The 24,593-nt window shown below is 35.9% G+C and overlaps 1 protein-coding gene across 3 annotated transcripts in view; it reads left to right on the forward strand.

The window, feature by feature from the left end:
- The window catches only part of ROBO1 (roundabout guidance receptor 1), a 507,540-nt gene that overhangs the window by 232,936 nt on the left and 250,011 nt on the right, over positions 1–24,593 (forward strand). For all 3 annotated transcript variants that reach the window (XM_090121053.1, XM_090121063.1, XM_090121072.1), the window contains one exon: positions 8,435–8,761. In XM_090121053.1, coding sequence (XP_089977179.1) covers positions 8,435–8,761 — 327 coding nt within the window. The remainder of the gene's footprint in view (positions 1–8,434; positions 8,762–24,593) is intronic.

Consider the following 24,593-nt stretch of genomic DNA (forward strand, 5'->3'; position numbering starts at 1 on the left):
ATACTCTTAGCAGTTTGCTTGGTTCCTTTGCTGCAGCTAAGAACTCTTCTTTTTTTTTTTTTGTCAGCTTATCTTTTTCTCCAATTCTGTTTTCCTGTTCCAAAATATAAATCAATGGTTCACAAGCCATGAGATAGTTCTACTGAATGGAATAAAATGTAATTGAAGACAAGGATTGAAGATGGACAGGAGAGCTTGATGGTCTCTTCTTTGGTACTAATTTTACTCCTCAAAAGAAAAGAAACCACTAGAAATTGTATTTCTTGTGTGACTCATGCCAATCTTTGTCCCCATATCTTCTCACTTTCTGTGGTTCTTCCTGTCAGATATGTCATCAAAGCTACCAGCAGATGTGAGCTCTTGAACCTGCCTTTGTAAGGAAGTAAGGTGTTAGGGAAGAAACAAGCAGCAAGGTTTGCTCTGAGCTGTCTCGTACCTTGCTATGAAGTCCCAGCTCCTTTGTCTCACCAGTGATCGGTTCCAGCATCTCAGCTTTGTTATCCACAGAATCATCCAATTACCATCAAGTTCCATTCCTTCAATATGCTTCCAGTGTCTGATTTCCCTAGTGGTCTTCCAATTACTTCAGTATACCTGATACACACAGTCTTTCCATAATCCTCTGTTTTCATTGCCACATCTTCTTTCCAAGCTGTCCTTTATACTCTTGACTGCAATTCCAGGGTCATTGCTCTAGCAATATTGTAGTTTTCTTTGTGTTCCTCTGTACCTACCTGACTTCTTTGCTTTACACATCCTGCAGTTTAATATGAATCACCTCCAGCAGTTTGTCATTTTCAGACTCTCACATTCCAAGGTCCTGAGATGAGCTTGCCTTTAGATCCATCTATGTCTGTTGTGCTCTTCTTCTGTGTATTATCCCAGTGCCAGAAATCTCTTCCAGTGTAACTGCATCCATTTCAAAGGAGGAATGACTGATGAAGTAAGCTTCATTAGCTTTGTATTTGTTTGTGAAATACAGTGTAGTTGCTCACTGTGTCACAGTTAATTTGCAATATTAATAAAAAATACTCCTGTAATTTTATTAATCTTCCCAAGTTACCAGTTTGATGTGGGATAATGTAATTTTCACTGAATGAGGCTTTTTTCATAAGTCAGTGCTCTAAATACTGCTATCTCAGACTCCAGTATCCCGAAAAGTCGGATGGGATAAATATCTTTCTGGAGAGCAGAACTGAGAGAAGGAAATAAAACTAAAAACACTAGGAACATCACTTACTGCCTGAGGTTTTATGCAAATGGCTCACAGTATTGCAACTCAGTGTAAGTGGTGTTACTTAAATTTTTTATTTCAGCTACAATTAATGAATAACCATGTAATGACTTATTCATGCTAACTGCTGGATAAACCAGTAGCATGTGTTTGTGTGATGAAAGTTCTCTATGCAGCTATGCCTCTTGAAAATAGTTTTTCCAAAAGTAATTTAAAGAGTTATGGATTAAGAAACTAAACAATGGTTCTTAGAGTTATTGTTTCCAGTTTCTTTAAAAATGAGAGGTATTCTGATTTAGCATTACCTGGCAAATATAACTTCCTGGATTAAAACAAAGTTGGTGTTAGTATCTGTGCAATTCCATGTTTGTTTAGCTTATTGCTTTAATAATTCAGCTATCTCCTATGAGGTGACTAATTTGATTGCTGCTCTGAAAGTAATACTTCAAATTTTATTATGTTGACCAGCAACATCAGAGCTGATGGTGGTGATAAAGCAGTAGAGGTTGCACCTCCCCAGCTATAATCCATTACATTTTTTTGTTGTTTGATGGTTGACAGCAGAGAGGCATAGCAGCTATGAAACAGTGGCTCAGTTTTGCTGGTGTAGATTTGTGTGAGTGCGCCATTTAGACTCTTCATTACTGGCAAAAATGCTGAACTAATGGTGATGACTATGTTGACAAATAGTATTTTGTAGCTGAGAATTTTCTTTATCAGATACTGTGATTGTGCTCTTTGCATCTGTTGTAGTTTCCATGGAAATAAATAAGAGACATTACTTTTGGAGCACGCTACATACGAAAGTGTCGCATACATTTTATGTCCTTAGCTATGCATATGTTACATCTTGTTGCTGTACAAGAGCCAGACACTATATCAGTCTGGTTCTCAGGCATTTTTTTAGTACTGCTCCCATTTAATCTCTTGCCTGGGGAAAGAAGCGCACACAGCTTCGAACTCGAGGCTCTTTGCGGTTATTCTAGGTTTTTTTTCTACTGTAAATGTGTAGTAAATTACAGGCTTTTGACATCTACTGATAGTGTCATAGACAAGACAGAAATGTAATATATAATTCAGAGTGTGTTAGCAACATGAAATACTTTAAGGTTATCTTTCAAAGTGAAAAAATGTTTTGTGAGTGCCTGAAAGTAAGTTTAAAAGCCACTGCCCACAAAATTTCTTTTAAGTTTTAGAAAGTCTTTGTATTTCAAGTGCATCTTTTTATTATTTATTTATTTTACCTAGGAATACATCCTAGTAACAGAAATAATGATAGATGGTGTACTTAGCATTTCATCTTACTAGAAGCAGGGCCTCCAATGTCAATTAAAGAACAAAAACAAAAGGATTCCTTGCCACAGTGGTGTAAGCTGGAAAAAGAGGATGAACAAAGAAAACAAAGAAAGCACTGGCAGCAAACTCTCTTTTTGGGGAACATCACAGTAGTTTCATAGCAGGGATGATAGTGTCCAGATGATAGTATCCACTGCTTTTCTTGCACTTCTGTTTTCAATTGTCAACTTAGAAGAAGATGATGTTTCTCTTCACAGAGAACAAATAGGGGAATTTCATCTTCTGCTGATCCAAACTGAGAATCTTGCTTATCACGTTTTTATGATATTTCAGATATTGGAGAGATCTAGACCTGTTCCCAGCTCAATATTTGGAAGCATTAAACACACCTTAAAATGCATTTCAATAAACTTGTAGACCTGGATGGGCATCGATTGACTGTTGTGACAATGCTGTTACATTCCAGCCATTCATTTTTCTCTTTAGAATATAAATATTAGCTCATTTGTAGCAATGTAACGCTTCAATCTGTAATATTTTTTTCATAAAGGTGGCATCATTTTAAAACATTTTTGAAAATGTGCAAAGCCATGACTGTGCCATGTTATAGCAGGATTTAGGTATGAGGTATAACTTGCATTTTTTCCCCAAACCAGAAGTTTGGTACTCAACTGTTAAAGATCAACAGCTGTTGTAAATAAAACTCTTCCTAACTGTGCAAAGAGCTACTTTATGAGTCCAGAGTGATATAACTCTATTCTCATATTGGAGTGTTTTAGAAATATCAGTTCAGTGCAGTTTTGGCTCTTCTGCTTTATGCCAAGGTAGGATTCAAAAGTGGAATTTCTTTGCTTAGCTCGATATTTTGGTAAAATCTGAAGGTATAGGCATAATTCATTAATTACTCCATGCCTTTGATTATGAGTTTTGCAACACCTGTAAAGGAAATTTGAAAATACTTGCTTTTGAAATGTGTTACTGCAAGCTGCCAAGTTTGGAAAAACACATTCTATTTAGTCTGGATTAGGATGGTATATAAAGAGTAAAAATATTCTAAAAATAGGGACAAATGGAAGTCATGGAAGTAAGAGAGAAAGCAAGTGAACATCTCTGGGCTTTTTGTCCTCTTTTTCCTTTCCTTGAGATTGATCTACTGTTCATAGACAAACTCAATAGGTTAGATTTCTTAGAATCGCTAAGTTTGGAAGGGACCACGAAGACGATCTAGTCCAGCCACCAACCCATTACCATCATACCCAATAAACCATGTACCTAAGTACCATATCTGCACAGTTCTTGAACTCTTCCAGGCATGGTTACTCCACATTTCTCTGGGCAATCTGTTCCAATGATTCACCTTTTTTTTTTTTTCCTGAGAATAAATGTTTCCTAATATCCTACCTGAACTTCTCTTGGTGCAATTTCAAGTCATTATTTCTCATCCTATTACTTATTACCTGGGAACTGAGACTGACCCCCACCTTCCTGCAGTCTCTTTTCAGGTAGTTGTGAAAAGTAATAAAGGTCTCTAAGGTTTGTTGCATGTCTTTGTAGAAAAGCCTCTTCAAGAAAAACACTTCGATTCTTCTTTAGTTATTTCTCCCCTGTGACATGGTATCTCACTGCTTTGTAGTTTGCTCTTGAAACATTTTAAGTCTCTTTGCTTCTTAACTGTTTATGGTTTGACAATGTCAATGTCAGAATTTATAGAAGAATTATATATGCGCTCCCTGTGGGTATATTTAACCTGAGAAATAGAGAAAGATTTCTGATTACTAGAGCAACTGCAGAACATTTTCCTAACCAGTATTAAAAAAAACGCAGAAAAATACCATCAATTTCTGAAAAGGTTCTGAAAGAAATTATGTTAAATGGAGTGGAGGCACTGATAAATTGAGTTCACTCATATCCTTATGAAGCATAATTATTTGCAAGAATTAGCTAATGTTGATTTTAAAGCTGTCACTTTGTTTATTAGTATTTCATTAGTATAATTTGTAACTCAGGTTTTATGTTGCAATATAAAGCGTTTCAATAAAGTAATGGAATGAAGATCAGGTGCTCTTAAAATCAGCATTAAATGTTGTAGCTTTGAAATGGAAAGTGAATGGGGCCTTCTTCTTCCCTCCCTCATAGCAGACCAGCAGAACATTTGTTCTCCTGGTCAGCAGCTTTCTTACTCAAATACAGACTGGAATACAGACATCCATAAATACAAATACAATAATACCAAAAAAAAAAAAAAAAAAAAAATTCAAATACAGATATCCATACAGACTGGAAGGAGTGGTCCTTGAGAGCAGCCCTGTGGAGAAGGACCTGGGGGTCTTGGTAGATGAAAAACTTAATATGAGCCAGCAGTGTGTCCTTGTGGCTCGGAAGGCAAATGGTATCCTGGGCTCCATCAAAAGACGGGTGGCCAGCAGGGACAGAGAGGTGATTGTTCCCCTCTACTCTGCTCTTGTGATGCCCCATCTGGAATACTGCGTCCATGTGTGGAGCCCCCAGTACAAAAAAAGACAGGGAGCTGTTGGAGAGGATCCAGAGGAGGGCCACAAAGATGATCAGGGGACTGGTGCACCTCCCCTATGAAGACAGGCTGAGGGAGCTGGGCTTGTTCATCCTGGAGAAAAGAAGGCTGCGGGGTGACCTCATTGCAGCCTTTCAGTACCTAAAGGGAGCCTACAAACAGGAGGGGAATCAACTCTTTGAAAGGGTAGATAACAGCAGGTTGAGGGGAAATGGTTTTAAGTTGAGTGAGGGGGGATTTAGTTGGATGTCAGGGGGAAGTTCTTTACAGAGAGAGTGGTGAGGTGCTGGAACAGGCTGCCCAGGGAGGTTGTGGATGCCCCGTCCCTGGAGGTGTTCAAGGCCGGGTTGGATGGGACCCTGGGCAGCCTGGTCTAGTATTAAATGAGGAGGTTGGTAACCCTGCATGTGGCAGGGGGGTTGGAGTTTCATGGTCCTTGAGGTCCCTTCCAACCCTGGCTGCTATTTTTCAATGCTTTGTATATTGTACAGGTAAGAAGTTTAAAGGCAAGGAGAAACACAATTCTTGCCTTTACAAATTTAGCATTCATCTACTGCTAGCTTTCTTTGAACCTTCATGTCTACGTATTTCAGTGTTTGAATTCTTGTAAAAATAGTTGTGGCACAGTCAAAGAAACTGGAAATATGGTTTCTTATAATTGTTCTTTTAAGTAGCATCACAAAATAATTAGTATAGCATACTTTGGTGGCATCCTGTTGACTTTTTATGAAAGACTTGAATAAGACAGGAAGCAGAGAGACCAAGTTGGTTAGATCCCATGACACAGTGCTGTCATCATTTAATAGCAGATTCAGTGTGTAATAGGTCTTCTGTTTTGATTATTACTTTTTTTAAAACTAAATATCCCTTTGGGATGGATTTTTGACAGGAAAATTACAGGATTAGTGCCCACTGTATGACTGATAATGGAAGCTGCTTTTTCTCGGTAAAGTATAAATGCATCTTAAATAGGCTAAAAGGAAATAAAGAAATATTTTAAAAAAATAAAAATAAAATCTTTAGATATGTGGAAACATTATAACTTGGTTGTAGCAGTTGCCACTAAATTTGTGGTTAACATTGGCTATGTGCCAGTCAACTATTCATACAGCTTTTTGTCCCTTCTTGCTTCGAGCAATTCTTTTGATTTTCTCCAGAAGGGTTCCTTTATAAAATGACAATTTAAAGAAAATAAAAAAGGAACATTTCTGTCATTTTAACTTCTCTAATACTATCCAGCATAGAAATATCACAAATGTATGAGCAATCCTGGAGTTTCCTGAGAACTAGACCTTGTATTAGCACTCTTTCCTGCTAATGAGTCCCAAGTCTTGATTTTCAAGCAAGTTTAGAGGTCAGCCTTTAAGCATTCCTTCTGTACAATACTTTCAGTTAGTGTTTGGTGACTTGAATGTTAGCATAGGAAGTGTGCATACAATATATGAAAATAGTATTTCATTTATTTGCAGTATGGGCTGACAGGAACAATAGAAGGCTTGTACTGTGTTGTCTGCTGGTTGGCTATCTGTACAAATACAGACTTGAGAAACGTACTATCACATATGCAGACTTGGGCTTTTGAAACTGTTCTTAACTATTTTTAAGCATTTTACTACATTTTGGTTTTGACTCTCTAATCCTTTTTTTCTGTGTCCTTACATATGAGGTACATAATTAGGAAGTAAAAGTATAATCAAAATAAAAGTTCGCTGCGTAGAGGGGAATGCAAGCATATTTTAGAGTAGTCAAGCCATACTACCGTAGATTTTGGGATGGTGCAGTTGATTCCAGTATTAATGTAACATTTAATTTGCATGACTTATCTTGGGGCAAAATTAACATGAAATAAATCTTCATGTAAAGTTGCATATTTCATATTTTTTCCCATTTATATTTTACTTATATAACACACACACATATAGTGGTGTCAGTGACAGTGGTTCACCTCTGCTGGTGATTTTAATGCGTGCAGCATGCAGGCTCTTGTTCACTGCTAGTGAAAATGCATAGCTAATGGTGGTAACTGTTGAAAAAGTGTTTGGTATCTGAGAATTTGCTCTATTATCTGGTGTTATTGTGCTCTATCTGTTGTAGTTTCAGTGGAGATAAATAGGAGGCACTGCTTTCAGAGCAATCTATGTATATACGACTTTATATACTATATGGTATTTATGCTATATGTTATATAAAAAACAGAACTCTCTCTGGGATTCTCTCCTTGTCTTTCCCCCTTTCAAAACTAATTTGAGTTTTTCTGACCTGCACTGAATAGATCTCTTACATCTTTCTGGTTCTTCATAGCTTTTCAAATGTACATTATTAATGCTAATGAAGAATTTTGGCATCTATAATTTTAATAATCAGGAATTACTGGTCTAAGAGATTAATTTTGACCCTTGTGAAGACTAAGAGACTAATTTCACCCATGTGAAATGGTATATAAAGAAAGAGAGAAATAAGGAGCAAAATACCAATTTGAAATAGAAGCAATAATTTAAACCTGTGAAAGTCTGGATAGTTGCATATCCCTTGTTTTGAGCTCCTGGGCACCCAGCTTGTTGTCATATTCTTTTGCAACATTTTTCTATCTAGTGTGTCATAGTACTTCTGTGCTACTGTGAGCTCACAGTCTGATTTGTTCAAATTTGAATGCTTTTCTGGAAGAGTACCTTGTATCCCATTATTGGTCCCAATACTTGTGTCCCATTTTTCCTTGGAATTGCACACTGAATAATGGGTAATCAAGACAGTTAAAATGTAAAATATGAGAAGTAGCTCTAGTTTTCCCTGACACAGCTGTACTATTTACCCGGATGTTCCATGTGTTTCTATGTCTGTGGTACTGCTTAAGAAGTCATTAAGAGGAACTGATAGTACAAGCAAAATAAAGTGACTGGAGGTATTAGGCTTACTCCACAGACATTATATGAATGGATAGACTTCACAGATAATTGAATGAGATTGGTCACAACTTTGTGTTTTAAATTAGTGTGTCTTTGTGAGAGGTAGCCTGATGACTTTGGACTATCTGTAGAATTAATTGTCAAAATTAGATGTATTCGTATGCATATATGTATAAATTTGCAGCTATTTCAGTATTGACGTATTCACGTATATGATTTAGGAGCGTGGCAAATTTAGTTCCCTAATATAGGTCACCTTTTGGAAAAATACTTCTAGTTTATTAATTTAGGAAGAGATCCTTGCACACAATGAAATAAAATAAGGGACTTTTTTTCTACTTCAAAAATATCTTAATAGCTGTTCTTACTAAATCCTAAACTACCGGGTATTTGTTATGCGGTTATGTTACAAAATACTTGTGACTGCCTGGCAAAGATCTAAAAAGAAATCTGCTCGTTTTTATGTTGTAGGCTCCCGTCTTCGACAAGAAGATTTCCCACCTCGCATTGTTGAACACCCATCTGATTTAATTGTTTCAAAAGGAGAACCAGCAACTTTAAACTGTAAAGCTGAAGGACGGCCGACACCAACCATTGAGTGGTATAAAGGTGGAGAAAGAGTGGAAACTGACAAGGATGATCCTCGTTCTCATCGGATGCTGCTGCCCAGCGGATCTTTATTTTTTTTACGCATAGTTCATGGGCGCAAGAGTAGACCAGATGAAGGGGTCTATGTCTGCGTGGCAAGGAATTACCTTGGGGAAGCTGTAAGTCACAATGCATCGCTGGAGGTAGCAAGTAAGTACAGTTCTTTTTTTCATTTTTCAGTAACAGCCCCTTGTTGCAATGTTATTTGAAGATTTGGAAAAAAAAAAAAATAAATAATGTAGATGTGGTCTAACTCCGAGTCAGTGACTTAACTAAATGTACAGTTCAGTTATTGTTTTGTTTTTTTTTTTTTAATTATATGCCTATTAATACAGAGTTAAGAAACTAGATAGTCACATCACTATAAATTTTGATATTTCTGCTGTGCTTCCATGGACTTATGATTATTTGATGTTTATTAGATTTTGTGTAGTTAGTTTCAACTCGCATATGTGTTGTTTTTTTTCCCCTCCCTAAATATGCATGAAAAGCATGTTGTTAGGAGGTAAGATAGCCAGGATTTTATTTAATAGGGTTCATTTGGAATTGTTCTTTTACAAATAAGTGCTAGGAAAAAAAAAATAAATCTGTATTTAGAAACAGAAAATAACCTTTTTTGCTCTAAAAGAAGTGGCCTACAAATTATCTCTTTTAAGTATTTGGCCAAAGGAAGGAACAGTCAAGTGTGTTCATATCACTTTGTAATGCTTATCTCTTCCTGTATGCTCTTTAATCTCTTCTCAGAGGAAGAGAAGTGTACATGAAAGGGTTTTGAGCAGGCCTTGTGGAGGTCTATGTGTAGGTCATAAAAAATGTCAGTTTTGAGGTATTTAAGTATGAAAGAAAGCCTTTCAATCCAAGAGTTAGTTACCTTTCTCTAGTTGCTTCTGTAAGTTTCCTCTGTAATCTACTGCAATTCTTCTGGTGCTGAGTTGAAGAGACAGCTCTGAACTAGGTGAATCTCTCTTTGAAATACTGACCTCTCTGTTGACTAAATGACTTATGTTAGGAGCCTGGACAGAGATGTCCTTCAACTGTGGGCAAGTTAAGTTGATGCTGGACTTGGTTTATGACTTTAGAAAAAAAAAAGTTTTCTCAGAATGACTAGATTTTCATAGCTCCTACTGAAGGCAGAGTAAATAATTGTTAAGTGCATTTATTTGAGCCCTTTACCGATCCTTGTCTGCTTTTGCAGAGTACTTTCATAGTGCTTGTATCAAAAGGATCTCAAGCATTGCATGTAGAACATTAAATGTATGTGATTAGGATCTATGACCATGTTGTTTCCTTGTTACCACTTCTAGTGATAAAATTAACTGGTGCTTGGCTAATTGGAAGTATGTTTATTCAGCAAATGTATAACCTATTTAAACACACTGTTGATCAGTTACTCACAAATGCTATATACAGTGTTCTTGTAGGTGTAGTTTTTTTAGTGGGCATCCATGTTTAAGTGATTCTGATGTTATCTGAATGCTGTTACTTTGTAGCACTGCTTGTAGAATCTTTAAACAGTGTTCTGTCCGTGCAATAAGTTCTTGGGTTGGTGGTGTCTCTTGAAGTAACATGTAATGTTTCTGTATCTTTCATGAGATACACTTAGCTGATACACTATTGCATATGTCAACCCAACTGTTCCATAGTTGCTAGATGAGTTTGTAAATGCTGACTATGGTTGCAGTTACAGTCTTTCTTACAAGGTCTTTGTGTAAAATACAGTTATGAGAAGAAAGTTTAAGAGTGCACCGGTTTTGAGCATAACAGCATTTACAATTCCATGCGTGTAATCATATATGCATACATTTGCAGTTTTGAAATACTTAGATTATAATTTAATTTCTGTATGTTTGCAGATGAAAATTGCATTTCCATTTACAAGGTACAGAAAGTCATTTGGATTACTTGTACAGTTACTTCTGGTGCTTGAAGTTTAACCAAAAAGCTTTTGTGAAATGTAGGAAATAGAAGTTTTGTGCTCTAACTGCTTGCTGTCACTGGAAGAAGCAACTCCTGCCCTCACCACCTAACATTTTAAAATGTGGTAGGGAATTTAGCATACTACTTGCTTCCATAGCCTCTTAAAGTAGCAAATTCAATTAGATGATGTTCCTTCACTTTTCCACGAATGTGTAGATTTAACTTAAGATTTAGAATAACACTGCAATTTTTCATATCCATTAACTCTTCATTCAGCTTATTTTAGAAGCAGTTTCAATGCTCATCTTTCAGATGAGTAATAAATTATCTCTGTAGACTGTGTTATAAGCTGATGACATTCTGTAAGTACGCTGTGCATAGATTCTGCAGGTAAAAGGAAGGAAATATAAAGGGAACTCATACAAAAAAATTTGAACAATATAAAGTATTAAAAGAAAAATTATCTGCTTAAGTATATGTGTAAGAACAACAAAACAAACCAGCAACAACAACAAAAACAACTAAAAAGCTTTAGATGTGATAGCTGCAATGGAGGAGAGACTGAAATCACCAGTAAATCATGGTAAAGAGAAGAATGTTTTTCCTCTGCTTTGTCCTTTTCTTTTTGTTACCTTCCCATTGATGATTGACTGAGGTATGTATGTCATTTAATTCAAAGCTTCCAGCATTTTCTTCCAGTGATGTGGATCTCAGTCATGATAATGTAGCCATTAATGAATAATATTGAACAGGACCTAAATAACATTTATAATATCAGCAAATTGAATAAGGCTTACTTAATTCAATCTGTGCCTCCTGTGGCCTCTGTAAAATGCTTGAAGATCATGTGTATCTACTCATGGCATTGTGGATTTGTTATATCCTCTCAATAATGCTTGATGCTGTTGTTGTTTATTATTATATCATTTTCCCAGCTTTTTGTGGATGTTTCCATGAAGCAATCTTTGTACCACGAACTTCTAAAAGGACCTTTAAACCAACATGATCCTCTGGCTGATACAGTGCTATCTTTCTTTCTTAAATCTAGCCAACCAGTACTTGAACCCTCTAGACTACACTGTTTTTTCATTACATTACAGGGACTATAACTTATATAACTTTCTGTAACCAAATAGGTAGCCACATAATATTTCAAGAATTAAAATCATACACTCTGTAGACTAGTAAGGCTATTTTAAGTTAAACAGCATGTGAAAAATAGCTTTGTAAACTGATATTAAATTACATTTTCTGTGTAATTTAGAACTTTAAGTTCATCCTAAGTGGAAAGAATCTAAATTTGAGTAAATAGGAACTCAGCAAGAAGCTGAATTACAGGTCAAGAAATGTAACTTGTATTTAGTTTGGGGATTTTTCTTTTGATAGTTAACTGTTCTCATCTTCATTTGAAATGTTACTCCTACAAAATTTCTGACCTTGAAGCTGTGCATGTTAATATGCAGTAGCAGTATGGTAGCCCAAAAAAGAGCATGATGGGATAATCAGATAACAGCCTATAGTCATCCTTTACAGATGTACTCTGCTATGAGTCCATTTGCCTCCCTCTTCTTGACTTCCTGAACTCAGCCTTTTGATCTCTGGAGACTTACTTAAATTAGCTGCATGTTTTGTTTTTGAGGAATGTTAACTGGTTTCGGATTACTGCCTACCACTGACACGTTCTCCAGTGCTGAAAGGTCCTAAAGAATTTGATAAAGGGCATGTTTCTGTCAAAATGAAGCTGGGTAATTCTCTCTGTAAATGTCAACTTTTACAGGTGAGAACACAAAATGCAACTATTCTTGTTTCTCAAAGTAAGTGCTTGAGGTGGCTTTGGCTATGATGTAAACAATTGGGAAACAAGTGTCGTTTTTCACAGATAAGCAAAAAGTAGTTTTGAAAAAGTGGAAAGTTATGCATCAGCAAATGGGAAGGTGTCTGCAGCTGCTTCTTATGCTTGAATCTATCAGGATGGTCGGATGGATGCATCTGATCAAGATCAAATTCATTTATCAACATTTTATAGTTTGTTGCAATATTTAAATTTTCTTTTCATACTTATATCCAGATATCTCTCTTTGAGGAAAATGGTATCTCTGGATTTTATGGCTATCTTTTATGTTAGCATTGTGTAGAAACTTAGCCATATCAAATATGGTAGCAGTACTGCAGGGCTATTTTCATCACTATTTCTCCACTGTCAAGTTTTTGAGGATCCTTTGAAAAATTAAGTGCAAATGAAGTTGGCTTTGTTTGCTAGTCAGTGGTTTCTGAGGTAAACATTCTAGGGAAAGTCCTATTGTAACACTTCCATTTTCCACTGATACATGGATTTGTTTCTCATAAGTAGTGCATTTGCAAAAGTATTTGTAAAATAAGTACACATGTATGTTACCTCTAACCTCAAAAGCAGCATGTTTTACAGTAAGCAAGCTGTAGCATGTAGAAGTTTGTTGACATTTGTTTTGCATTTACTCTGGATAATTCTTCAAGTACTTTTCACCATTAGATCCCAGGAGAGTCCCAGTTTGCTTGTGTACTATTCTACGACTTTTTTTTTAAAAAAACAAACCCTTCCATAGCACAGGGTTGATAAGAAAAGTGACTCAACTATCAGAGATAATAGTGTCTGCATGTGCTATATATTTGATTTTCTCCTCATCAGGATGAGTTAGTGCATCCTTTTCACCCATTTTTGATCCCCATGCAGTTCCTTTATCCTGACCAGAAGATCAGAAGGAGAGCCTGGGGACACAGCCGGACCCTTTGGGTCCGAACTGGAAGTTCCTACTGCAGGCAGCTCCCTTTCAATGCCTACTGTCTCAGTCTGTGGTTTGTGCTTGCAGCCAGTTCTGCAGGGAGCTGCCCTTTGCCCTGCCAGCTGGCAAGTGAAATCCCACAGAACTGTCGTGGGGCTCCAGGGGTAGAGGCTCAAACGTCACCATGGTGCCCAAGTGTCATCACAGTGACATCACTGTGCAGTGCCTATGGCCCATCTGGTACAGCAGCCTGAACAGGTGTTGCTGACCTGCCCTTGCTGCTGATCCTGCACAGAGCCATGGGTATTTTCACATGAGTCAAGGAGCAAATAAAACTGTACCTGAAGGGGATCACTCCTCATCCAAACATTGCTTCCCCTTCCCTGGATGGTCCCCTGAATTGCTCCCTTCTGGACTCCGTGGTGTCCCTTGTTTTCTCCAGATGGGAGTGGAAATCAGCACCTTTAAGAGAAGAAAATAGCAATCTCTTCCCATTCTGTCACAATTTCTTTCAAATGTTCTTTTATTTCAACTGCACAGCTTCTGTAAGGGAGTAGCTGTGTGCACAATGCTCTGCCATGTCACCAGTCTCCCAGAAGCTGCTCTGTAGATCCAACTAGAAAAAGACACAAAGTACATTTTGCTGATTGCATAAAATGGAGATATACCACCCCTCATTTCTTTTATTTGGTTCCTGTATTTTTATTTGATACTTCAGAAATCTAGAAAGCAGTCCCACAAAATCAGTAGTGTTCTCAAAGCCATCTAAGTTGCAGTCCTCTCTACAGGATGAAGTGCTTTATGTGTAAACAAAAGATTTGATCTGGAGATGGTGTCTGGGTGCTGGACAGAATGAAATAAGGGATGTGCTTTGCAGGAAGAGGAATTGGATGTTCACACTTTGCTGATCAACTTTTGCATTAATGAATTGAGGAGGTACACATTTTTTAAAAGTGCAAAAATCTGTAGAAAACAAACAAGAACAACACAGAGCTTGGCTGAAGATGCCGTGACTTAAACATGTATCCAAACTGGCATACTTCTTTTGTATGGTAGAATTTCTTTCTGAAGTGATGTAGAATCTGTAAGTTATGTAAAAGACTGTAAGTTAAGGAAAATAGTACATGTATTATCTAAAAGACACTGGGAATATCAAAGTAACTTTTAAAGATCTGGAGGTTATGTAGTGTGCTTACATAAGGTTAATGCTTTACAAGTTTGGTTGTTTTGTGCAGATGATTGGAAGTCCGTATAGTTAACCTTGTAGCTGTTCAGAAGGCTGTGGGTGACAATTAATAGCAATTAAAAGCATTGAGTAAGGGAGGCATCCTTATTATATAGAGAATGAATTAGAGATCTTGGCACTACAGTCTGTTTCAATCTCAGCTGCAAACTTCTTTAAGTATTAGGTGGCATACTCCTTGATAGATCTTAAACCCATATGCTTCATGACTGTGAAAGACCCTGAAGCAGGGTTCAGAGGGAGATTTATGGAGGAGTTTATCAGATGGAATGGGATCATTTTCAGGTTTTTTTACAGTTAGTGGGCATTTTCTGCTCTAAGATAATTTTTAAATGCGCTTTTCAACTAATGGATGTCTAGTATCTTCTCCAACTTCTGCTTTAAACAACTTTTTATTCCCATTGGCACACTGAGGTAACTAAATGAAGCAAAGATGATCATTCTTCTTGTTATTAGTGTATACATTTCCTAGATGATAGTATAGAGAAAGTGTGAAGTCAGAGTGTTGTCTCATAATACTAGTGCATTGGTGGTTTGATTGCCTTTTTTCCAATCCTACGTTGTAAAACACTTTTTCTGAAGTATTGAAACACCTACTCCTGAGCTAAATTGGGAGATGAATGTGTCTTATGTCAGTACATTTTAGTGCAGGAACATCAAACTTTTTCTAAATACTTCATATGGATGAGATTTCATTATTATTTTCAATCATCATCCACCAGAAAAGAAAGATAACAGCTGTATTTAAAACTGTGAAGAAATAATTTTTTACTGTCAGCACAGTCAAACCTTTCTTAAACATCATGCTGCTGACAGAGATGGATTTTCATTGTTGTGTCTACAAACTGTTTTGATGAGAACTGTCTGACTTGGATCCTGTGTGTAAATTGATTTCAGCTGATTGCTTTGAATTTGAAAGAAATTTAATTTGAAAACTGCCCTGTTTTACTCCCTGTGGTAGTGGAGGCTTCTCTACGTCATCTGTTAAGCAGTGCATAGTCAGCATATGGCCATTCCTCTTCTATTTAAACTGTTTTCTCCTGAGAAGGAGAAATTCCCTTCAGACCAGACAGACATCTGCTGACTCGCTCTTGCAAGCAAAGCCACTGAAAAGATATCTTTCCCGTGATTAAAAGAAATACGTCTGGAGGCGCTTACTTTTTGTTTGATTAATCAGAGATTAAACACATGTGGACTTTCTAAACGTCTTTGTGCTTCTGTGCTATCAAAATTGATTGGAGAAGAGCTGTATGCTAGATGGGTCTTGACCGATATGTAGTAACTTACCTATCTGTGCTATGATTCAATTCTAAAAGTTTATAACAAAGTGGGAAAAAAAATGCTACAAGAAGAGCTTTTATGCTATTACAACTTAACACTATAAAATGGTTTCAGTTGATATTCCCAGCTCTTCAAAAAATGAAATCTTAGAGATATACGAATGTACTATTTTATACATAGTTACCATTTTGGTTTTTCTGCCCCTTTCCAGTTATGAAGGCATTATTGGTTGTTTCTGTTTCTCAGTCCCTATTAGTGAATAGTATTAGCTTACTATTGTAAACTGCTAAAAGTCTGGTATTCAGCTCAATATCTTCACCTTACTTTAAACTCTACCTTTACATAAGTGTTTAGAAAAGGCCTGCAAGTTCTTCTCTGATGTAAAAACATGATTTTATTTTTTTTTCCCCATACTTATGTGTGTAGAATATGTGGACTAAAGATGCCACAACAGTAAGATGGCAGTAATTAAGCGGATTCCTTGAATAACATGTTGCTCTTAAAGTTTTCACTACGAGTCTCTCTCATAGACATCTTTATCTCAAGATAATTTGCTTGGCTCCAGTTTTTTATTAGAGGAATTAGTTCTTTGGTGTAGTTTGTAATAAAGTTTTAGAACAGGAAAGGCTCCACTGATAACGTGACTTTTCTGAGATACTTTATGAAACTGCCTCGTCTTCTAGACTGTTCTTTCTATTTTGCTTTTGGCTAACCAATTTTTCTTTAATATATCTGAAAACCTATCTATGTAACACTTTTGAAATAAACTTAAATTGAAATACAGTGGAAAGGACCATCCTTTGATAAATACATGACACAGTATATTTGGCAAGATACTTCAGATGATGGCAAAGATTCCTAATAAAGATATAGTATAAAAATATTAACAATAATCAGTGAAACAGATAATAAAATACTCAAAACTGCCATTGTGGAATTTGCAAATAAAATACAATACAATAAAATAAAAAAGGTGTACCCTTATTCACTGATAATGGACTGAACCAGTTCTGTGATGTTAACAAAAGATGGAGGATAGACATTGCAAACTGCTTATTTTTAAAATGCTGAAAACTGTTTTTTTTTGTTTTTTTTTTTTTAACCTGAAAGAGTTACAGTATTCTCTAAGAATGAAGAAAATAATCATCTATGTAAAAAGAATCAATATGCTTTGTTTCAGGAATTTCACTATTACTTTCTGACGTTTTGTTTTTCAGAGTATCCTGAGAAGTCCATGCTTATCTGTTTTACATTTATTTGTTTCAAATGAAGCTCTTAAAACTTGTAGTTGGGTAGGAAGGAGGTTTTCATGATTTCTCTTCTATAGACAGAAAAACTGATTCGGGGAGAAAATGTACTGTTGGTCTCAGAGAGTCACAAAGACATCTGTCAGTTGTAGAGAGATCTGGGAACTCACTGTTATATTTGTTGTTCACAAGAACACTCTTCATCAGTAGGACTATTTAAGGACTATTTGAGATGTTTCATAGCTATTTTTAGTACTAATTGCAAATAACTTCCAAAGTCCTTTTGAAGCTTTCCACAATTATCCCCTTTGGATGGTGCTTGGGATATAAATTTAGTTCTGTAGCCTGTAATTTTCAGTTTTCCTTCCATGGATTTATTTCTGTAGATTGCCGATCCCTTATGGTTATAGGCCACCCCCCCTTTTTTTTTCCTTCCAGCTGCTCATGGATCAGATGAATGTATCAAGATGATTGTTTTAACCCTTCGTTATCCAGAGAGGGAAAGCTGTAAAAGGGAGATGTGAATTGTATGTAGCTGCTATAGAGTGCACTAGATAACCTGATAACAGAGGTGCTTGCTTTTCTCACTTCAGTAGTGCATAACTTCATAATGCATGGGAATTAGGTTGCTTTGTGCCCAGGCCAGGAACATCCGGTGTAGCTCTCTGTTATGGGATTATGACCTTCATTAGGAGATACTGTAGACCCCATACAGGAATGATGCTGGCTTCACTCTTATTTTGGAGTACTGGCTTACTGTTTGTCTGCCATAATTATCTGGAATTTTGAGCAATGCTATCTCTTAAAAGGCTATTATAAAAGGTATCTTGGATCTGGAGCCTGCTATAGTTCTAAGAGTCACTGTAGCAGGAAGCTGTCCTTCCTCTGGTTTAGTCCTGGAGCAGACCCTGTGAATTATACAGCCTGCTTCCAGCTTGGCTCTGCCTGGTTTTGTTATAGCTGCTCTCTGGTTAGGGAAGTGGGCAAGGTGGGACACGCTCCCTTTTCTTTCCTGTGAGCTAAGCAATTGTTTAGCATAGTAGAGTTTGAGCAGTCTTGCTCCAGGCATTGTGAGAGCCAAGTACATTGTCTTGTGGGACTGGATTCAGCCATCAGGCTGTAAATTAATTTTCCCTCTTCTATAGGGAGAATCACAACTCATGCATATTTCTGCTGTATGTTATGGAATAGATGCAGAGCTTCAAAGTTAAGAGGATTGAAAATGGGAGCAGTAATTAGCAGCCACAGTCCCTGGGTTTACTTTCTTGGTATGCTGTCATCATTTAAATATTTTGTTACTGGAAAGAAGAAAGTAAGTTTAATCTCTTCCTGACTTCAATTATGGGGAGGGGGAAAAAAAAGCCCTTGATTTAAACCAGTGTTTATAAGAAATTAAATGAACATGAGGAGAGCCTGTCCACAGAACAGCAGTATAAACTAATGGTGGAAAAACTGATTTACTTTTCTTTGAATTATCTGACTATAGTTTATAGAAAGAATCAAGCAGTGAGCATTTTCTTTTTATTACACACAGAAATTGCAAAAACAATAAATATATAGAGAGAGAGTTGCTGAAGCGCAAGTATGAAGCTCAAAATGGATTTACCCAATAATTACTAGTTACAACTTGTGGTACTTGCAGGTAAGACTGAACTCAAACATAATAGTAAGAGAAAGCCCACTTTCTGTATTTGAACTGAATGCCCTGGTAGGAATATTTTATTACATTAAGGTGTTGCTTCAGGTGTCTGAAAACAAAAAACATATGTTTATAAGTTTAGTATTACAGGACTAAGTAGTGATGCTGAAAAGGATCTAGAGTCATGTCAGACAGTCAAACAAGATTTTTCCAGGTTATACAGGAAAATAAGAGCAAGAATGTGAGGTAAAGGTGAGCCATCAATGCTGCATCAATTGTTAGTGGAATACTTAGTCTGCATGCATACAAAGGTCATTGAAAATTTATGTGGAAGTAGTTAATTCTGAATTTGAAAAGCTTGATGTGCATGAGTCTTCTGCTCGACCATGAATGATCTTATGTAAGCAAATGTAAAGAAGAAACTTGATCAAAGATTGAAATTATTTGTGCTATGAAGGCGTTATATGAAAGTAAATCTAGAGAGCCTGTCTCTAAGAAGATATATATATTCATTATTACTGTGACCACAGTTATAACGTTCAAGGAAGTCCAAGCAGTTTTGTACCTATGTAATACTGCTAATTCTGCTTAATATTAGCTTTCATATAGCTCTGAATGTAAAGCAGTGCTGATTTTTCATTCATGTAATTTATTTCTCAGTTAAGATCCAAAGAATGCTAGAGAAGGAGAATGTAGATACGTAGTTTGCTGTTTGGACTGTTTTTATGTCCTAAGCAACATTTATGTTTTGAAGAAATGTTTTTGGTTTTGTTTTCATTTAGTACACAAGTCAGTGAATCCAAGAGAAGAAAAGCAGAAGAACTACAGTTGAAACTTTAGAAGCACTTGTCAGAAAACAGTAGTAGTTATTAATATACTTTTATCCCATAGGAAATTGAGGCTCCTTGGGTTACATTTTAATGGAATGAGGAGATACGCATTTCTAGTTAGCTTTTTTTTTTTTCCCCTTACATTTACTTGAAATATTGTTGTATTGGAAGTGAGCTGATGATGTGCAAGATGGGGCAAGGTTCCATGCAGTACCTTTATTCTCACAATTAAAAAGGAGAGTAGAAAATTAATGTGATGTACCTCTGAAAACATTAAATATTCACCAGACTTAATTACTTCCTCTGCTTGAAATTAATTCTGATGGCATCTTGTAAATTCATAGACTACCATAAGAGCAGAAAACAGTCAGAAGTAACTTATTACATGGTAAAGTTGTGCTTAGCAGGTTTCACATAGAAGCTCTTGTATTTGGTGGCAGGCCCTCAGAGCCCAATGCTTCCTCCCTTCACTCCTCCCATGCCATTTTTAAGTCTTGTTTTCTGTCTCTTTTAAAAGTATAACTGTCTTCTGGCCTGATGATCTTATGTCTTGTATCTGTAGTTTTAGTCTTTAATGAACTGTCCTTTTTCTTTATTGTTACCTTGTGCTTTTGATGGTTTTCAGATTGTCCTAACCGGACTTTGGTAGTGAGCTCATGCGGACTCTGAGGCTGTGAGGAGTGCTGCTGGGGGAGCTCCTCTCAGGGCTTCCTGCAGCATCCTTACCCACAGCAAGCCAAGAAAGCAGTGGCTCTAAGCTATGTCAAATTTTATCAGTGTTTCAACTGTAAAGATTTACATACTTTCATAAACTGTGTTGAAGGCCTCTCTGGAATTCATTAACTGATTCCTTCATGAAAGCAAGCATGTGATTTTTCTTATTGTTATATGTTGTTTCTTACTGTTATGTGGTGTTGGTTGTAAGCTCAATGTTATATTGCGCGTAGGACTAGAGGAAGGTAAATTTAAAGTAATGATCTCTTTATTGCTGACCTTAATCATGTGATTTTTTTGTCATTCTCTTTTAATGATTTAGAGAAATAAAAATTACTTTCCTTGAAGAGTATTACTTTTGGTTAAGATGATTTGCTGAGACATATGGCTTAGTGTGTCTAATGCCTAGTGGTTTTTTTTATCTGCTTGTTCCCACTACAGATGTATTGGAGACTCTTGTGGTTGATAAGTAGAAAGCATATCTGAAATATGTATGTATAGTAGCAATAAATAACAACAACTCCTCTCCAGATCAACTTATTCTTTAACTTCAGAAGTGTGTCAATCTTTGGAATGCACTGCACTCCTTTTTTTTAAATTGCAAGTGGAAATGAGTTCAGTGGATGGTACATTAAGTGATGGCAGTGTTCACATAGATGCAGTTTTATAAGTAATACACATTAGATAACATACCCTGATTTTCTTATGCTGTTCAGTTGAATGTTTATTAGATACTTGCTTAAAAAAAAAAAAAAAAAGTTTAATGAAGCACACGTGTGTATCACTTGAATATCATATATTTATTAGTTTACAGAAAAATTTGGGACACATTTGAGCATCCTGTTTAAAACTACATTAATTTAGTGCAAAGGGAAAAACTGCCTTAAAAAGACACAATATTTTCAATTAATTCATGCAATAAAGACCTTTTATAAGAAGTTGTGGATTTGCAATTGTATTTTTTTAATGCACTGATTGTGACATTTTGGTTTTCACTTTCTTGAGGAAGTCCAAGATGCAATTGGGATGCTGACACAACAAGAATTGGAAAGGACAAATGCTGCAGAAGAGCTGATTAGAAGGAAAGAAATGCTCTTTAGGTCTATTTGAAAGAGGATTTTATCAAAAGTACTTTAGAAAATGCTGTCTCAAAGCTCTCACCCTTTTTGTGGCTAGAAATAGAGTTAATGCTGTTGGGTATTTTGTTCTTCATGATGAGGAAAAGTAAGCTTTATGGTGATGGAAGGATTGTTTCTATGATGAAGAAACAATACTTGGTAAAGTAATAACCTTCTTTCTAAACCTTTTTAAGTGTGTGATTTCAGTGATAACAAAGATGGTTAAAGTATACAAATGCCTTTTGAGCATTCTCTGTTGTTTAGAAAAATATTAGTCCCTATAATTTCAGAATAACTTCTAGTAAAAGATTTCCAGTAGAGCATTATTGTTTCCAATGCATCTTTGCTCAATTCTAAAGATTCATGGTGAAGCAAAATACTACTTATTAACCACTAAAAGAGTCTGCAATACAGTTTCTAATTCAAACTAGCAATAATTGTGGGAGTATTGGGTGGAGCTTGTAAGGAGTTTCTTCTTCTAGTGAAGATAAAATAGATTTTAGTGAATAGATTCTAGTGAAGATAGAATAGGTTTTTTTAAAAGAGGGTTTTTTTTTTCCAATTTGACTTTTTTTTTTTTTTTTGGTATCTTGTGACAGGCAGTTCTTTGAGGCTTTTATTCTCTTGCAGGATTTGCATCTTATTTTGGAAATAAGTCTTCTATCTATCAATGAAACATTTCTTAATATGTCTAGCTATTTATGTACCAGTCACAGTGTGTGTATATGTCCTGAAGAAAGCAGCAGTGCAGCTGAGGCCAGCTTGTTTAGTTCTGCATGATGTGTAATGCGTAGGAAGGTTGTGGAGATGATGTAGTATGAAGAGCTGTCTTTTAACTGTTTAAGTTTCTGAAAATGTTAAGAAGGCAGGGAATTCTGCTGTTTTATGTATCTGAGCTCCAATCAAGACTAAGTACAAAAGCCATAATTCTGGACAAAGCTGATCAGTCTTTTGGTGATATAGACATGTTCTTTCAGTTACTAAGGGGAGATGAGTTCTTTTTAATGGGGAAATCCAATAGTTTTTCAGTCATTTGCTTATTTCCTTAAGCAGGAACAGAAATAAATGCTTCCATTGTCCTTAGTTAAGGATGAGTAACACTAATGTTATAGATTTTTTTTGTTATTATTTTAATGATGAGGAAAATATTTTCCTTTTATCCATGGCATCCTATCCTTTACTTTAGCCTTGGGCATGCTTCCAATGAAATAGATGTTAAGTACTTGTTATTTTTCGTTTGTCCTCTGAAAGCCTAGGAATGTTAAGAAACTTGTTTGTCTTTAACGTCGCTTTCATTTGCTATTTTTCTTTCTTTACATATGTTTCTTCACTGAACTAGGGCTTATCTTGACCTACAGTGTCCTATATGGAAATTAGTCCATATAAATAGAGTGGTATAAAGTTTGCAGGCTAGGTCTTAGTTTAATCTGGAGTATTGCTGAAAGAAATCAATATAAACTAAGAATGAAAGCTGTGTTTCCACCAAAGGTCAACCATACTGCCCCAAGTTTGTTCGTATAGTACATAAATGGGATCATAGTAGTTTCTGAAGTAGTATTTTGTGAGATCTGTGGGGTATTGTTTGCAGTGGGTGGGCCCTAACCATAACTGTTTTGTGGCGTTTTGACAGACAGTTTCATTAAGGGGCAGATTTACCTATTGGAAATGCACTGCTAGGCTTTTTTTTTTAATAACAGATGTACTACAAGGATGAGTCTGATCATAAAAAACACATTTGTAAAAGAATTCTGCCAGAGTGCAGGGCCCAGAAAACCTCGCCATATAATAGATTTGCATTAATTAGCTTTGTGGTCTTGGACACTAGGGTACCTTTTCTAGGCTGGTCTCTTCAGAATATTTATCTAAAGAGACCTTATGACCAGGGATTTATGAAGTACGTAGAAGAAAAAATGCCAATTAGGCGTTTATTTACAAGTGTTTGAGGCAGGTTGGTTATACTTGTAGGGCAGCTTTAAGCAAAATTTAAAATATTTTTTATGAATTTTGAGGTTTGGTGTTTTCAAAATTCAGTAGGAACAAGGAATTTCAAAATTAAAGAACACTAAGTCTTTATGTGATTCATATATATTGCCATGTTTTCTAAGTTTCCTACACTGAAATTGGTAACAACTGAGAAAGGCAGGAAAACATTTTTGTTTTCAGAGTGAAGTGGTTTAAGTTTTCTGTGAGCTGCGTTGAAACCCTAATAACTGGAAAGGCTCAAAAAAACCTGCAAACTTCTTGTTGGAGATACGATTAAGAACTGCCTTTGGAGTGCTTTCTCTGCTTAATGTTACCTGATATATCAAAAATGGTAGTTCCAGGAACTATGAAGCTATAATGCAAAGTGGTGACTGAAGTAGGAATTGAATTTGATTTGGAAATATTTGGATGAGGGGATTGTACAAAAAAAAACAAAACAAAACAATTTGTTCTTTGCCTGAAAAAGCACAGTAAGTCTGGTTAAATAAAAACCACAACAGTCAGTAAAAAATATATAATATTATAATGTATTGTTTTAACATGGATAACTTTTTTCAAGCCACTTTCTGATTTCTTATGTAGATGGCTAAATAAATACGTATCTGAATCTGTATTTTCTACTTATCTTTATGCTTGCAATGTGTAAAGTAAAGCTAAATGAAAAGGCATCTTGGGTTGTCAAATATAATTGTTGCTCTGGGTGCTCTTAGTTCCTCGCCATAGAAAGACAGAATCCTGAAAAGAAAAATACAGTATTTCTTGTAAGAGAAATTATTCTAAAAAGAAAAGCTGGGGTCCTGAAATTGAAAGATAAAGGAGAGTTATATGTTAATACATTGAATATTCTCAGCTAAGGGCTTTTGAGGATGAGCTGGAATTTCAAATTAAGATCAATAAAAAGTGTTGTTGAGGTTTTAAAGTAATATTTCTCTTTCCTCTTTATTTCCCAGTTCATTTTAGGTGATGATGAGTTTTAAGAGAACAAAAAAAATACAGAAAGACCTACATTTTTCAGTATTTTGGAGATGCAAGATATTATTAGGGAGAAAACTAGCTTTTCTAGTGGAAAGTGGTCTTTCCTGATTACTACTTTTCAAAGTGCTTCAAAGATAATCATCAGGAGTGTATCACTTCTTGTATACGACCAGCAATATAATTAGGCCCTTTAAAAATAAATAAAACCAAAATGAATCATAAATTGTATTTTAAGAGGAACTGGTATTTTACATTTGTTTGTTTTATACTTAAAAT

This window comes from Phasianus colchicus, chromosome 1, assembly GCF_987193195.1.
Source record: "Phasianus colchicus chromosome 1, bPhaCol1.hap1.1, whole genome shotgun sequence".
Lineage (NCBI taxonomy): Eukaryota > Metazoa > Chordata > Aves > Galliformes > Phasianidae > Phasianus > Phasianus colchicus.